At 33.6% G+C, this 15,806-nt stretch overlaps 1 protein-coding gene across 1 annotated transcript; it reads right to left on the bottom strand.

The window, feature by feature from the left end:
• Positions 1 to 3,137: 3,137 nt before the first annotated feature.
• LOC105962339 (uncharacterized) lies at positions 3,138 to 5,843 on the bottom strand. Its single transcript, XM_088818666.1, has 2 exons — positions 3,728 to 5,843; positions 3,138 to 3,625 (listed from the first exon to the last, which is right to left on the bottom strand). Exons 1-2 carry the CDS (start codon positions 5,802 to 5,804, stop codon positions 3,261 to 3,263), a joined length of 2,442 nt encoding a protein of 813 aa, XP_088674792.1. The 5' UTR covers positions 5,805 to 5,843; the 3' UTR covers positions 3,138 to 3,260.
• Between the last annotated feature and the right edge of the window lie 9,963 nt (positions 5,844 to 15,806).

Below are 15,806 nucleotides of genomic sequence, written 5' to 3'. Positions count from 1 at the left end.
GCTCGTGGATGACATGCTTGCTGATGACCCCGTTGTGGGGGCGTCTTCAGCCCGTGGTGGGGGAGTTTACACTGATTTGCTAGGATAGTTAAATTCTTCTTTATTTATTCTTTGCTATGGATTTCGTAATTTATTTTTATCGCTGATGTAGATGGGTATGTCCTCTACTATTTCGTTTGAATTTCTTCATTATTTGACATTTGAAGTTTTATATATTGAAGTATTTATTTTGACATTGTCAAGAGTTTAATGCGTTGCTTATGTGTATTTACATTTAGCGTTGCACGCGATGTACTTGAGGAGGGGATCAGTCTCCCAAGGTTTTTGTTAAGGGTCATGCCCTTTGTTCGGACCGCTCGGGTCTTAAATATTTTTGTCCGTGGCCACGTTTTAAAAGTAACACCTTGTGAAACAAATAAAGGGACTTAGACAATCCAGCTGGCCAGGCTATATGGATTATCTAAATCTCTCTAAGTGTTTGTAGGGTTGTACTGAATTGAACTCATTATAAGAGGTAATTGGTATAGATGTACTGGCACAGAGAGTAAAGCAAAAATTTTGATTTATTCAATGATAGCAAAGGAGAATTGTTACAAGTCTATGTGAGGCGAAGGGAAATAAATTGCGAATGTCATAGGCCTACGTGAGGCGAAGGTAAATAACTACTGCAAAAGCAAATAAATTGATTCAATAAAAATTATTCTAAATGATTGTACTACACTTGTTCTTCTTCCACGTCTTCCTTGTACTCGTTCGTTTCGCTGTGCTGATGGTAGATTGAATTCTTTTGGCGTCTCTCTGCCTGGAAAGTTTAGTTGAGAAAAAAAAATGGTTTAAACACTTGTACTGAGGACTTGGTAATTGAAGCTGGGGTGATGTGCACTACAATTTCACGTACCCTATTACGAGGATTGTTTTTCTTCCTCGCACTCCGAGATATGAAACCAACTCGTGAATTGTTGTGAGTTGCTGTGTGATCATGCCTGTTAGTGGAATGATTTTATCACGTTAGTAAGAGTATACAAGAGCGTGCGTGTGATATATTTTAGTGGGAGTATTGTTACCCTTGGCGATGTGGTATGGAGTGTCTTCGCTCTTTGGGCCATTGATGAGTAATATGCATCCCCTCGTAATTGGTTCTCAATCTATAAGAAGATGATGAGATGTGATTATGGATTGTTGATGTAAGTAAGATTACTAGCCCCCCAGCTTAGGTGGGACGTTTACGCACCTCGTTATGGAGTAGAAAGTTCCCAAGCATGTAGAGACAGTTTTGTGAGACGAGTGACGTGGAAGATTGTGGAGCCTCAAGCATAGAATCTTTTCAGGTTTCCTATATTCCAGGTTCTGGGTATAGGATGTCCGTCAATGTTCTCGAGACGATATGCTCCACTGTTGACCACTTGTGTGATTTTATATGGTCCTTCCCACTTTGGGTCGAGCTTGCCAATGGGACGCGAGGCTTCAGCTTTTCGGAGAACTAAATCTCCCACTTGGAAGGATCGAGGGTGGACCCTTGAATTATAGGCCTTGGCCATGCGCGTTTTATACATCTGTTGCCGGATGCATGCGACCTCTCGTAGCTCATCTACGAGGTCCAGGCTTCCCCGCATAGCTTCTTCGTTAGCTACCGGATCATAATTGGTGATTCTCCAAGATGGTTCGCCAATTTCAACGGGTGCGATAGCCTCTGTGCCGAACGCCGGATTAAAAGGCGACTCTCTGGTTGCTGCTCGTGGGGTTGTGCGATAAGCCCATAGGGCGCTAGCCAATTCTTCCACCCACTTCCCTTTGGCACTTCCAAGCCTTGTTTTAAGGTGTTGGAGTATGGTGCGATTCGTGACCTCCGTCTGGACGTTAGCTTGTGGATTGGCTACGGATGTGAAGAACTGTTTGATGTCCAAGCCGAGGCACCAATTCTTCACTTTGTCGCCGCAAAATTGGGTTCCATTATCCGAAATAATGGAACGTGGGATCCCAAAGCGACATACAATTGAATTAAATGATGAAATTGAAGAATATTAAAATGTGATGGTATTTTAGTCATTTACACACCCCTAGATAATGTCTGGATTTTTTTGTAAAAAAGTTTTTTGTCTGGACTTCTTTATGAATAAGTATCCCACAAAAGTTGGCCAGCTTTGCATACGATTTAATAAGACATTTAAGAATTTATTCCTGAAACTTTTGTGTCGAAATTTTACTCCTACGTTTTGAGTTCACCGTGGGCTTCGAATTTGTGAAAATATAGAGTATCCGATTGCGATATCTTCGGAGACTGCCTAAAGTGACTGTTGCATCGTAGACAACCTGAAAATATTGTCTCAATGACATTGCTTTTGTATACCTCAGCCGATTTTGCCGTTCTTTGTAGTTAATTTCTACTTTCAACTAAGTGAAATTCTTAATCAATTATTTATGCAGAATGTTATTTTACACCAACATATAGCTCCAGCCTCGTATCTTGTTTCTAAATGTAGACTATGTAGTTATATATTTTTAAATATCAATTTATTATTGAAATATAAATTTTCGATTTTTCTAGAAAGGACAATTAACTAACACGGCCTTATATGGGCATTAGCAATACCTAGGACTGGCAATTAAGTTAGATCTATTTGAAATCCGATTGTTCGACCCAATTTTATTGTAGCTTAAAATCCAAATAAGACCCGACCGATTAAGTTAATAATTAAATAAATAATATATTTATTATTTTAGACTCAACGTCTACAAAAGAGTTACTAGTCATCTTAAATTATTAAAAAAGAAAAAAAGAAAAACAAGCAGTCGAACAAGATGAAGAAGATATGAGAGAGAAGAGATGATGGTGTGGACTTTTGGGGGCAATTCTGACACAAAAATGAAAAAAATTCAAACTCGCGAGTGAGGTGTACCATTTGCTCCAACGGGCGTTTTCGCTTTTGACTAGTAAGCACAATAGGTATTTGCTAAACATTTTAATGTCGGGGGAATCGAACAATTGCGATTTTCATAGAGGTAGTAAATGCAATAAGCTCTATGCTCGTTGTCGCTTAGTTTTCATCAATATTTTGTAGTGTTTTTTTTTTTTTTTTTTTTTTTTTTTTGAGTATATAAATATTGTCTATGGGTTATAAATTAGCGCCTGCTATTAATTTTCACAATTTGTTTGAAGATGTAAATTGGGAACAATTGTTCAAGAACAAGATCGGATTAAGTTTGCTAATACAGAACTTCTTAGGAACATAAATAACTTCTTGACACTTACTAATAACTCATTACATATGCATGAGGTGCGAGATAGATACGCTGCGTAAAGGCATTGGAAGTGGTGGTCCGCGAACATCAAGTTCGTCACAAACTCGACTCATCGACGGTCGAGACTTTGGGTCTGAACTAACACATGTTAGTGCTATTCTCACTACACGAACCACATCTCTTGCCGCTTTTAGATCTTCGTCATCGTGAGACGGTAGCCTCTTATCCAACAAGTCTTGGAGCATTAAGTTTTCGGAATTTCTTTCGGACACGAACACGGATGTAAGAAATTCCCCCGGATGACTTCCAAACATGGTTTCCAGCGCCACCACTCCGAAGCTGTAGACATCGCATTTTTCCGTAACAGCCATGGTATATGCCAATTCTACCAAAATGAAAAAGAAAAAAAAAAATCAAAAGATTAAATTTTTCAAATTCCGAATAGAAATAAATAAATTAATTTTCTTAGGTATATATATTTGTAGACCAGGTGCAATGTAGCCGTGAGTGCCCGCAATTAGAGTATGATTGGAAGAATCGGGATCCAACAACCTAGCGGTGCCGAAATCAGACACAAAAGCTTCGAGCTTCGAATTGAGAAGTACGTTGCTTGTGGAGATGTCCCTATGCAAAATTGGTGGGCTACAATGGTGATGCATGTAAGAAAGAGCGCGTGCAATTCCCTCCACGATATTTACTCTCTTTGCCCAATTTAAATCCACTGCTTCGTTTGAGTCCCTCAAGACGTAAAATAGGCTGCCCATTTCCATGTACTCGTAGATGAGAAACATGCAGCGCTTGTGTAGGCAAAACCCGAAAAGCTTCACTATGTTCCGGTGTCGTATTTCGGACAGAACTTTGGCCTCATTCTTAAAACACGCGTCGAAAGTTGGATTCTCACCTTCGAATCTGTGGAGCTTTTTTACCGCAACGACTTTTCCCGTTGGTAATTGTGCTCTGTAGACACTGCCGTAGCCTCCGGTTCCGATGCAGTGTGTAAAGTCGAAATCTTGTGTTGCTTCGATGATGTCTTCGTATGCGATCTTACCGTCATAATTCCATATTTTGAAAATGTCTCCGTGATTCAGATCGGGCTTCACTGGGGTTGTCTTCTTTCCCTTAACGTGGTAGATGAATCGGAATAATCCGGAAAAAAATAAGCAGATGAAGAATATAGCAAGTGGAAGTAAAACTTTTTTGTAGGAATGATATCTGGGGGTTGTGGAATAATGATCAATAGGGATTGTGGAATAATGAGGGATAACTAATTGGTGGTTACCAAGAAAATTGTTTTCTCCTAACCTCTCCCAAACTCTGTATGGAATTGGACCTTGTAAATTATTATATGATACATTTATTCCATATAGAAAAGAAATAGATTCCGGGACTCCACCGTATAGATTGTTGTAGGAAAGGTCGACAATCGATATATACTTACTAACACGATATCCGAACCCGACGGGTATTTGTTCATAAATGGAGTTTCTACTTATGTCGATCGTCTCGATTGAAGGAAGCTCCACAATCCTCGCGCCAAAAAAACCGTCGAGACGGTTATTGCTCAACTGAAAAGATCTCAATCTTGCTAACCCGACCATGGTAAGAGGCAAAGAGCCATTAATATAGTTATACGAAACGTCGATCGACTCTAGTTGGGTGAGATTTGAGAGTGAAAGAGGCAGAATACCTTCGAGTTGGTTATTGCTCAAATCAAGAGCAACCAAGCTCGTAAGATCTCCTATTGACGCTGGGATGGCACCGCGGATGGAGTTATGAGAAATGTCGAGCGTCTCTAATTTGGTGAGATTTGTGAGTGAGATGGGAAAATTACCTTCCAGTTTGTTACCGCTCAACCGTAAAGATTTCAATCTCGTTAGTCGACCCAAGGTGAAAGGCAAAGAGCCGTTGATAAAAAAGTTGTTGCTCAAATCAAGAGAAACCAAGCTCGTAAGATCTCCTATTTCGGGTGGAATGGCACCACCGATACGGTTATTAGAAATGTCGAGTGACTCTAATTTGGTGAGATTTGCTAGTGAAAGAGGCAGATTACCTTGGAGATTGTAATTGCGGCTCAAATCAAGAGTAACCAAGCTCGTAAGATTTCCGATTCCAGGTGGAATGGCACCACCGATATGGTTACGAGAAATGTCGACCGACTCTAATTTGTTGAGATTCGCCAGTGAAAGAGGCAAATCGCCGGTGAAACGATTACATGACAAATTGAGATAAGTTAGTTTGGATAGAGCACCAATTTGTGGCGGGATGCCGCCAGAGAACCTCAATCCCCCGAGATCGAGTCTAGCAATTTGTCGAAGAGCAAGTAGATCCAACTCCTCAAACGTATGATCGCCGTAATATCCATGCATGTATATCTCCGCAACATGGCCCGCATCGTCACAAGTTATGCCATTCCACTTGCAATAATCGTCGGACGCATTATTGTTTGGCCACCAACCGCTCGCGACCAATGCCTTCAATTCTCTGTCGTAGGCGGCGGTACAACTCGTCGTTGCCGCTAAAATAATGGCGAAGCAAAGAGCAACACTACTACTACTGGAATCCATTAAAATTTAGCTAGTAGGAGAAGGTTATGTGTATAGATTGTGAACATATGTGTGTATATATATATATATATATATATATATATATATATATATATATATATATATATATATATATATATATATATATATATATATATATATATATATATATATATATATATATATATGTCTTATTTTAGTCTAACAACAAATATTAATTTGACTAGTTTCCTAGTTGAATGATCTTGTGAAATTAATTTGATCTAGTCTCATAGTTTTTTTTTTTTTTTTTTTTTTTTTTTTTTTTTTTTTTTATGCTAGTCTCATAGTTGTATAACCATGACTTTCAAGTATGAATCATTCATTTGAGAAAGAAAAAAAAAAAGATGCCCATCTACCCAACACCTATTTTGATTACATTTTAATTTTAATCTTTATCATTTATAAAAATAATAAATTATATTTTTGTTTATTGGTAGTTATTTCAATTAAATTTGAGGGTATTGAGGATGTGAATGATAGTATTAGTTAAGAGTTCTATGCAGTTTGGATTCAATTGTAGACCAATTTATATTTTAAAAAATTCAAAATAAAATAAAATATGTTGAGCTTTTAGTCCAATTATAAGTCAAGAAAAACATTCATACTTTAATAATAGTTGTTATATTAGATCAAATTAGATATAGGTATTCTTTGTTTTGTTCTAGATTGAAATACCAACTTTAATACTTTAATGTATTTGGTCCACTTGGAAGTCAAAAAACGCGCCAATACTAAAAAGTCTTATTTAACTTATTAGTTAAATAAGTTTATACATAAATTATATAATTAAAATATAAATCCCTCAAATTTTAGAAAAGGGCCTCAAATTTAATTTCATTAGCGATAACGACCCGACATTTTTTGGTTTCGGTAAAAGTCTCTTGTTCGTTCATTTAACAAAATACCTCCGAATGTACATTTTTTTAATTTGAAATTGGTGTAAAAAGTTTGAAAATAATATATTTTTTTTCTTCTTATAAGCTCTTCAAAAACATAAAATTAAATTACCATCGTTTTGGAGCAGTGATAAATTCGAACGAGATTTATTTATACATTGAAATGTTAGTTCTATTCTCTCAAAAAAGAAAAATGAAAATGCTAGTTCTATAGAGTAGGCCCGGCCCATGCAAAATTGGACTGATTTAAGCCCATGAATAAATACTCACAAAATGCAAAGCCCATCAGATAAAGAAAAGAAAATCGATGACGTGGCAGAATTAGAGTTTACAAGGGGACCGCATTATCCTGTGGGCCCTGCAGGTACGATAAAGCTAACCGCCACTCTGTATAGTGCAGCAATATGCCGCCTTATTCACCGACACTGTGCCCCCTCGGAATCACAACCGTCGATTTGACTATCGACGGCTCTGTGTTGTACTGTCCGTTGGGTACAGTGACCGCTGTTGCGCGGAATAATGAGAAAATCAGGTTGCTATATTATTCCTTCTGAGTTATCATATTCATAAATTATTATATGTTTAGGGGATAAATTTAGGGTAAATTACATCAAAATCCCACATGTTTGCTTAAATAACTTTAAAGTTTTCTGTGGTATAGATGATTATAATCACCCCTAAAACATAGTTAGAAATTCTAATGAGATAATGCATTGGATATATTACTTCGATTAGAGGTGTGAACGAGCCGAGCTCTGCTGTTTTGGTCGGCTCGAGCTCGAGCTCGAACTCATTAAACTTCAAAATCAAAACTGAAATGCTAAAATATCACACTAATTTTACCAAATCCTGAACACAAATGAAAATACTTTATCTCTCTAGAATCTTCTCTTCTTCTTTTGTATGTTTCTTCTTTTTCTCTAACCTTTTCACAAAATTACATACTAATAAAGTCTCTAGCATTCCAAGTTCGAATTTGAGAAGAATCTTCACGTGTCCAAACTAAAATAAAGTTGGAATTTGAGAAAAAATAAATCGAATTGATATAAATTTGAATAATTAAAAAAGTTTAATGAAATTGAATAAATATTAATAAAATTGAACTCATTTTTTATGATTATTCACGTGAAAAATTAATGAATTTTGGGTGACTTTGATAAAATTTGAAGAGAGAAGTTAGAAACAATATAAGCAGAGAGAGAATTTTTTTTGATTTATCTGAGGAATTTAGTAAATTTTAGTGTGGGATTTAGCACGCCCAAATCAAAGAGAGATGCAAATTAAACAACACCGGACATAAAAATCATAGTGACAAACTCGATTTAGAAAACATTGACAAAATAATTTAAAGTCACGCCACTTGACTCCGCACTCTAGATCCACCAACAAGATAATCCAGACGGCAGCATATAACACAATTGTTAGCACATTATAAAATGTAATGCCTTGAACTACAAACAATAATGTTCGAGCGAACATGTTAAAAGTTGTGTTTTAAAACACAGTCCACTTATTGTAATTTTAAATAAAATGTTAATCTCTGAAATAATCGCGTTGACAACCCATATAAAACTCGAACAAGCTAGAGAGCTCAAAATTATCGTTTGAACCAAAAGTGATACTCCTCCAAATAGACAAAGATAATGTGATATAGTTAGTTGATTAAAGGTTTAAATTATAATTGCCTCTTAAACTAAACTAACTTTATTTGACGCATTAAAAAGAAACAATTGTTAAAAATGAAAAGACATTGAGCTTTTAGAATGAGTAAAATAAATGCTCAAAACAAAATTCAAACATTTCAAAATCCATTCAAGCTTCTTCTTCTTCTTTATTTATTTAATTATTTTGTTTATTTATTTATTTATATATATTTTATTTAATTTATTTGTGGGTGGGGGTCCATATGTTTGATTGATGGGGCACCCTATGATATATAATGGGCCTGAGAATTGACCTCCTTGAAACTCGCGATTTACATCATTGAATGATTAGTTAGTTTTATACCTGCTTTTGTTAATAAATGCAACTCAACTGATTTGCCTAAATTTTGTCTTCGGATTGTCTCAATCTTTTTTTTTTCTCTTTCTTACATAATTTTTGGTCTGATATATTGCATTTGCAGCACACTTGACTCCCTTCAAATTATCAATTTATATTAGATAATGTAATGCCTATAAGAACCTTCTAATTCTATATTTAACTTAAGTACATTTCCTTCAACTCACATATCTCCATCGAATTAGAAACATATGTAAATTGATTCGAATCCAATAGTAGACTACATACGTGTAGAAAATATTGTATGTCCTCGTCTGAAAAGAGCAAGTTAATCCCTAACATCAATACACACTCCTGTTAGGGATTCTCCTTGGCACCTGCATCACTCCTTAGGAATCGGCGACAAGTCCTGAGACTTGGTCATTGAAACTCGTTGAATATGCGCCCTGCTCAAGTATGCTATTGTCTCTACGCAAACGTTGATGAAACTCAATGTCTACATACACTAAATGCTCAAACGAGCAAGATATATATATCGCTATTCATGACACGGGTCATCGACTAAGAATTGGGTTAGTGATAGTAATTACATTGTTCTGTTGTTACTACTTTTATTTAATATTTCCATTATCGTTGTCGTGATCACAAGGTCTATATAAATGCGTTTGCAAAGTGAAAAAGATATAGAGAAAGTGAATATCATGTATCAATAAATCATCATCAATTAAGGTCCTTTAAGTATTTCGACGATACGAATCTAAATCATCATCATCATCAATTTGTATTCATGTTTTATTTTGTTATAATCATATCAAGGCATCGATTGGACTCTCAATCATTTTTGTCTGTGGTCAAAACAAACATATCAAATTAATTAGAGGAAAAACTATCATGATTTTTATTTTATTTTTATCAATAAGAAAACTGTCGTTTAGATCTAAAAATTCCGTTAAAACTATATTTTAATTTTTTTTTAAATCTAAAAATTAGTATTTCAATAATATAAATAGTGTATAAAAATTGGTAAAAGTAAATATACAAATATATGAGGTTTGGATGGGCAGCATGTTTTCCGAAATTCGTAGCTGCTACTGACGCAGAACTGAAGCACAAAAACGAATTAATTTCTACGAATTAATCCTATAGGACACGATAACTCTGAAATCTACCAGATAATTGAGAGAAAATTCAAAAATTATATTGATAATTAAAGATGATGAAAAATAAACCCTAGAGCAACTATTCATACTAAAGAAAACGAAAACCCCTAATCAAACTAGGAAAACGAGAAAATTACCGAAAAAAGGCAAAAACGAAATAACTCCAAAACCTAGTAGAATATTGAAAATTGGAAACATCCCAACTTGCGGATTTCAAATCCGGATTTTCTAGAATTAATTATAAATTATTTAAAATTTTCCTAAAATAGCAAAAACGTCGTTTTGAAGGCATAAACGACCTCGAAACGCCAAAATTCATCGCACATCACAGAGCTGTGTGTTTAGCTCCCCTCGTCGTTCCGGTTCGAAAAAACTTGGCCCCACACAATTCCACATTCGCCACCTCTGCATCAGCTACAACCTACATATACAAAATTCAAAAACCTTACCAGCCCTATTAAAAATCGGGCCGTGCAGGCAGGCGGCCGAAGTGAGTTCTCGACTGATCGGGCTTAAATTACCATCATAGTTTTGAGACTTAAAGTTCAAACATTTGATCAAAGTTTAATTATATTGTAAATCAAACATAATCCCAACTACTAAATTAACTAGGCCTCCAAAAGTTGAAGAATCCAATATAAATGAAAAGATTGGGTTCCTTTTTTTCTTTTTTTTTCTTTTTTTTTTTTTTTTTCTTTTATAATTATGCTAACTTAGTAATATATCTTATTTGATCAAGAGAGGTAAAAGTTGAAAGAGCAAAAAAGAAAAAGAAAACCTCTAGGATTCCGTTGACTTAATTCTCAACGGTTATGATTAGGAGTGTGTTCTTGAAAAGGCGACTAAATTATAAACTGAAAGTATTTGCATTGCATAAGAGAACGGTAATCAAGCTCCCTGAAAACGCGTCTCCGATCCTCGGTTTATTTCATACTACACCTCATGAAATGCATCGGGTGATTATTAACCGTTGATCTGCACATAATCACACATCCATATGTATATGTGTTTACTGGAAAGTTATTTCACCAATCACCACATTAATGGTTAAAAATTACATGGTATATTTCACTGGATGTAGCATCTCAATGACCCCAATCTCTATATAGGATTTTATTTTTTTATTTTTTTTCACTTTTTATGTAGTCCCAATATATATGAGAAAAAAATGAATAAAATGGCGACGTACGCCACATTATATTGTGACCAAATATTTGCAGAGCGTGAGACAAGATTATTGCGCCAAAAATAGTTCGGTCGCAATCTTTCTTAGTAGGAACCGACTCAAATTTCAAAGTAAAAACTTGAATCGACCCGGTACAAAATTACGCCCCTCCCTCTAATTTTCTATTTACAAAAATAAATTTATATTTCTATATATAAACATGTATATATAAATATAAATTTATAGTTGAATGTGAAGTGGTCCCTGATTAGGATTCCATTGCTAAAGCTATGTATACAATTGAAGAAAAAGAAGGGCATTGGCAAAAGATTGATTGAGATATATAGGCTGATATAAAACACAAGTCAATTATTTCATGTTTAAGTTATAATGGGAAAACAAAAAAAAAATTTAATTAAATTGGGTGATTAATAATTAAAAGGGTTTATTAGGGATAACCCCCTTGTTCATATTTTCTAATGAGGTAGATCCAATTTTTTTTCCCCTTTTTGAGATAGACCCAATTTTGCCAACTTGGCAAAATATATTATATAATTTTCCTTTAATACCCCTGTTTTATTTTTAAACGGCATTTATTTCCTTTACTACGTGATTTGAGATTTGCTGATACGTTGCCTAAAATCACGGAATAAAATTACGTGAGATCATTGGCCGTTATATCAAATCGTGTACAATATTTTTCGAAGGTTCTCTTCAGCGTTCCAGCGGTTTTTTATTGTCTTTGAAGATTTATGCACCGTCGTTGAAATAGGATCGAGTTTGAGCGTTCGTTGTTGGACGTTGTTAACCGGGTATGAATGCGTTATTCGTTTTTATTTTTCGCTCAATGTCTAGGATTGTCGATTACAGTGATTAGAAATTTTTAAGAGTTGTGTTGATACTTGATTCTATTAAGTAGAACGTTTTTTAACACAATTATTCCGTCATATATACATCGTTATTTTTGGCGGATGATGTTTGTTTGGAAGAGGATTGACAGAGTTAGATAAGGATGGTTCACGCATATCGAACCAGAGTTGTTTTATATGAACATCGTAGTTGGTTTACGCATTAATTGAAATAACTGTCCGCTGTCGTGGAGTTCATGAGTCTGATCCCGGTCGATAGTTGGTTTATTTGTGTATAACAGCGGATTTTAGGACGCTGGGTAGTACATTAAAATATATTTCGTAGTATTTTTTGGGATATCATATGAATTTTGCATTTTAAGTTTATTTTTGATCATATTAATATATTTTTTAGTATTCTGCATTTTTAATGTCGTATCATGATTCAAGGTTTTTATCGATGGCGAATTTTGTACGGATCTTGTTGAGATTTTGCATTTTAAGTTTATTTTTGATGATATTAATGTATTGTCATTCAAATGTATTTGCAGTCTATTTAATTATTTTTTAGTATTCTGCATTTTTTATTTTGTTTCATGATTTTAGGTTTTTTCGATGGCGAATTTCGTACGGATTTTGTTGAGGTTTGGTGGGTTGGTTGCTATAAAGAGGTGTTTACGATGTAATGGCGCGGTAACTTCGGTTAAGTTTTAAACCGTTGTAATACAGTAGTATACTATTATGAATACCGTATGATACTACCATTATCATTTTATTATACTATTATGAGATTATTAATGTACTAGAGTTTTTTAACTCGACATATTGGTTTGATTGTGTTATGATGTGTTTTATGTATTTTATCAAAACCCTAGATTGAAATTATGAGATTATTAATGTACTATTTTATTGGTTATGTTGGAATACTTTACGTTGGTGTTGTTCTCAATGTTCTTGTCATTTTAGTGGTATATTGTTTGTAACACAATTCATATCACTACTATAACAGTAATATACTATCATAGCAGATCAATGTACTATATTGAAATTATTAATATACTATGTGTTTGAATAATACGGGATCCATAGTCGATTAACGAGATCTATAGTCGAATTAGATCAATAAGATAGTCTATTACATGATATAAGGAAAATTACCCTAATTGATTAGTATTTCAAACAAACATATTATTCAGTTTCCATATATATTATTATTTTTTCATATATATTATTATTTACCTTAATCGTTTTCATATAATAAGGAAAATTACCCTAATTGATTAGTATTTCAAACAAACATATTATTCAGTTTCCATATATATTATTATTTTTCCAATCGTCAATTAACTAAACTCATAGTCGAATTAGATACATGGGATAGTCTATTAAAAGATATGAGATAGTCTATTAATTTTAAAACACAAATCCGCCGCCGTCACTTCTCAAATCTAGGGTTTTGATGATTCTTCGGCCCATAGTGGATTAACGAGATCCATAGTAAAATTATACCAGTGGGATAGTCTATTAAATGATATGGGATAGTATATTAATACAGATGTAATTCGACTATGCATCTCGTTAATCAACTATGGGCCGAAGAATTATCAAAACCCTAGATTTGAGTAATCCTACATTTGAGTAACCCTAGATTGGAGCAGTGACGGCGACGGCGACGGCCAACGACGATATCACTTCTGGTGGATGTCCTGCTCATCAATTGTTGCAATATCACTGATTTAGTGCTCGAATTCGGTATGCGATTATAACAGATCTGCAATTACACAAACGTGATAGTCGATTTAGCCAAAACATATCAATAAATCGATGGATGATAGCGATTCAGCGAGTGGCGACGACGTACCTACGACAGCTTGCTCGGAGTGCACGAAAATCGTCGTTTCACGGCAGGGCAGACGTCTTCCCCTTTCAATCGGCCATACCGGGAAGTTGTTCTGGGAGGTTTTGCAGTTTATTCGATAGTGGGTTTGGGATGATAGTGATTCAACGGGAAAATAGGAAGGGATTTGATTTTATTTCAAAAGGTAAAGTAACGGGTTTTGTGGGATTTGATTGAGGGTAATTATGTAATTAGAAAAAGTTTGGGCTGTTATCAAAATGGCAAATATAAATTTGGGTCTATTCCTATTATTTGAATGTTTAAGGGGGTTATATCTAATAGACCCTAATTAAAAATAGGTAGATTATTTGGGCAGGCAAAAAACCTTAAAAGGGAAGTGGCTAAGTCAAGATTGTCACACTAGATATCATGTGGACCCCACCGAAAATAAATAACAATACATATAATAAATTAATAATAATAATAATAAAATAATAATAATAAAAATAATAAATTAATAATAATAATACAGCTAATATATGAAATATCATGAGAAATTATGGATGTTCCTCACCTATGTAGACAATGGACCTTGGATACCCACAAAGCATGATATTTCAGCTTTTATTTCTTTTCTTTTTTAGCTATTCTTGTTGGGTGGGGATAATTTCTTTCCACTTTATGCAATTTTTGTGTGACAAATGTGTGATAATTTTATGAGTAGTAACTTTGTGACATTTGGTTAAATACTTTAAAAGGTTATTTTATTTTTCAAACTACATGTTAGTTTTATTATATAAAATATTTTATAGACAAATCATATATAATATCAAAATTTAACAGATTTAATTGAAAAAATAAAATAATTTTTATTTATTTTTTGGTGTACTAGTCAAAATCAAATATGATGGGAAGATAATTTTTTCGGAATTGTTCTGGAGAAAATAGAAAACTTCCAAACATCGCCTAAATTCTTACATCGAATATTTGAAGGACACACAATTCACCAATTATTGTAATTCGATATATTGTTTCATTTAAGTTCAAATGAATTATTTCAAAGAATGCAACAATTCTACTAAATCTGAAATCAAAGTAGTCGAAAGGACAATAATATGCCTGTTTTCCTTCATATGTAAGTATTTTTCAATAGTTTTATATATAATTATATTATAAAATCTAATCAAATCTTCTAAAATATTTTCTTTTTCTATTATTTTTGGACATGATTTGATTGGGATTGATTTCAAAAGTTTATAAATTGGCCTGGAAAATATTATTATAATTTTAACTTAATCTAGATGTTTTAAAGTTTTGAAGTTGATTAGTGAAATTTTCCGACGCGCTTCAACTCAAAAAATGCAGACTCTTGATTTTGAACTTAAGCTCGTATGAATTTATTCGAGCTTATTTATTTGCATTTTGAATGTACTATAGTATAGCATTTAGTTCTTGTTGTGAACCTATGATTTGTATTAGGACATTGTAAAAAACATGAATTAATGATGTCTTATTTATGTCTCGAAGTCAAAATTATATCATATATCAAATCATTTATCATTGTGTAGTCCAATGTTTGTGTGACAAAATAAAAAAGGTTGCACGAAAATGTTGTTTACAGTCAGTGCTTAATCTATGCTGAATATGGGCCAATAAAATATAATTACCGGATAATTCATTAATTATTTTCATCAAAAAAATATAAATGTATGTCTATAATATATATACAGTTAAATTAATACAGTCGGAAATAGCCAAATTTATTAATTTAGCTAAATATCTTATATATAAAAGAAAGAAACGCTGGGCAACCCTAGAAAAATCTTAATAGTATTTTTGTAATTATTTATTTTTAATATTTTTAATACTACTAAGTTTTAACTATATTTTTTAACAATTATCAAAAATGAAACTAACCCGTGAAAAATCCTATCATGATGGTACTTCTGTAATTATTTATTTTTAATATTTTTCTCTACTAATTTTCTAATTATAATTTTCAACAATCATTAATCTTCTTATTTTTCATCAATATATCTCAAATCTTAAGAGATAATTAAATTGATATTTTTTC

Source organism: Erythranthe guttata, chromosome 5 (assembly GCF_056151865.1).
Source record: "Erythranthe guttata isolate IM_541 chromosome 5, IM_541, whole genome shotgun sequence".
Lineage (NCBI taxonomy): Eukaryota > Viridiplantae > Streptophyta > Magnoliopsida > Lamiales > Phrymaceae > Erythranthe > Erythranthe guttata.
This window is presented reverse-complemented; position numbering and strand designations above follow the sequence as displayed.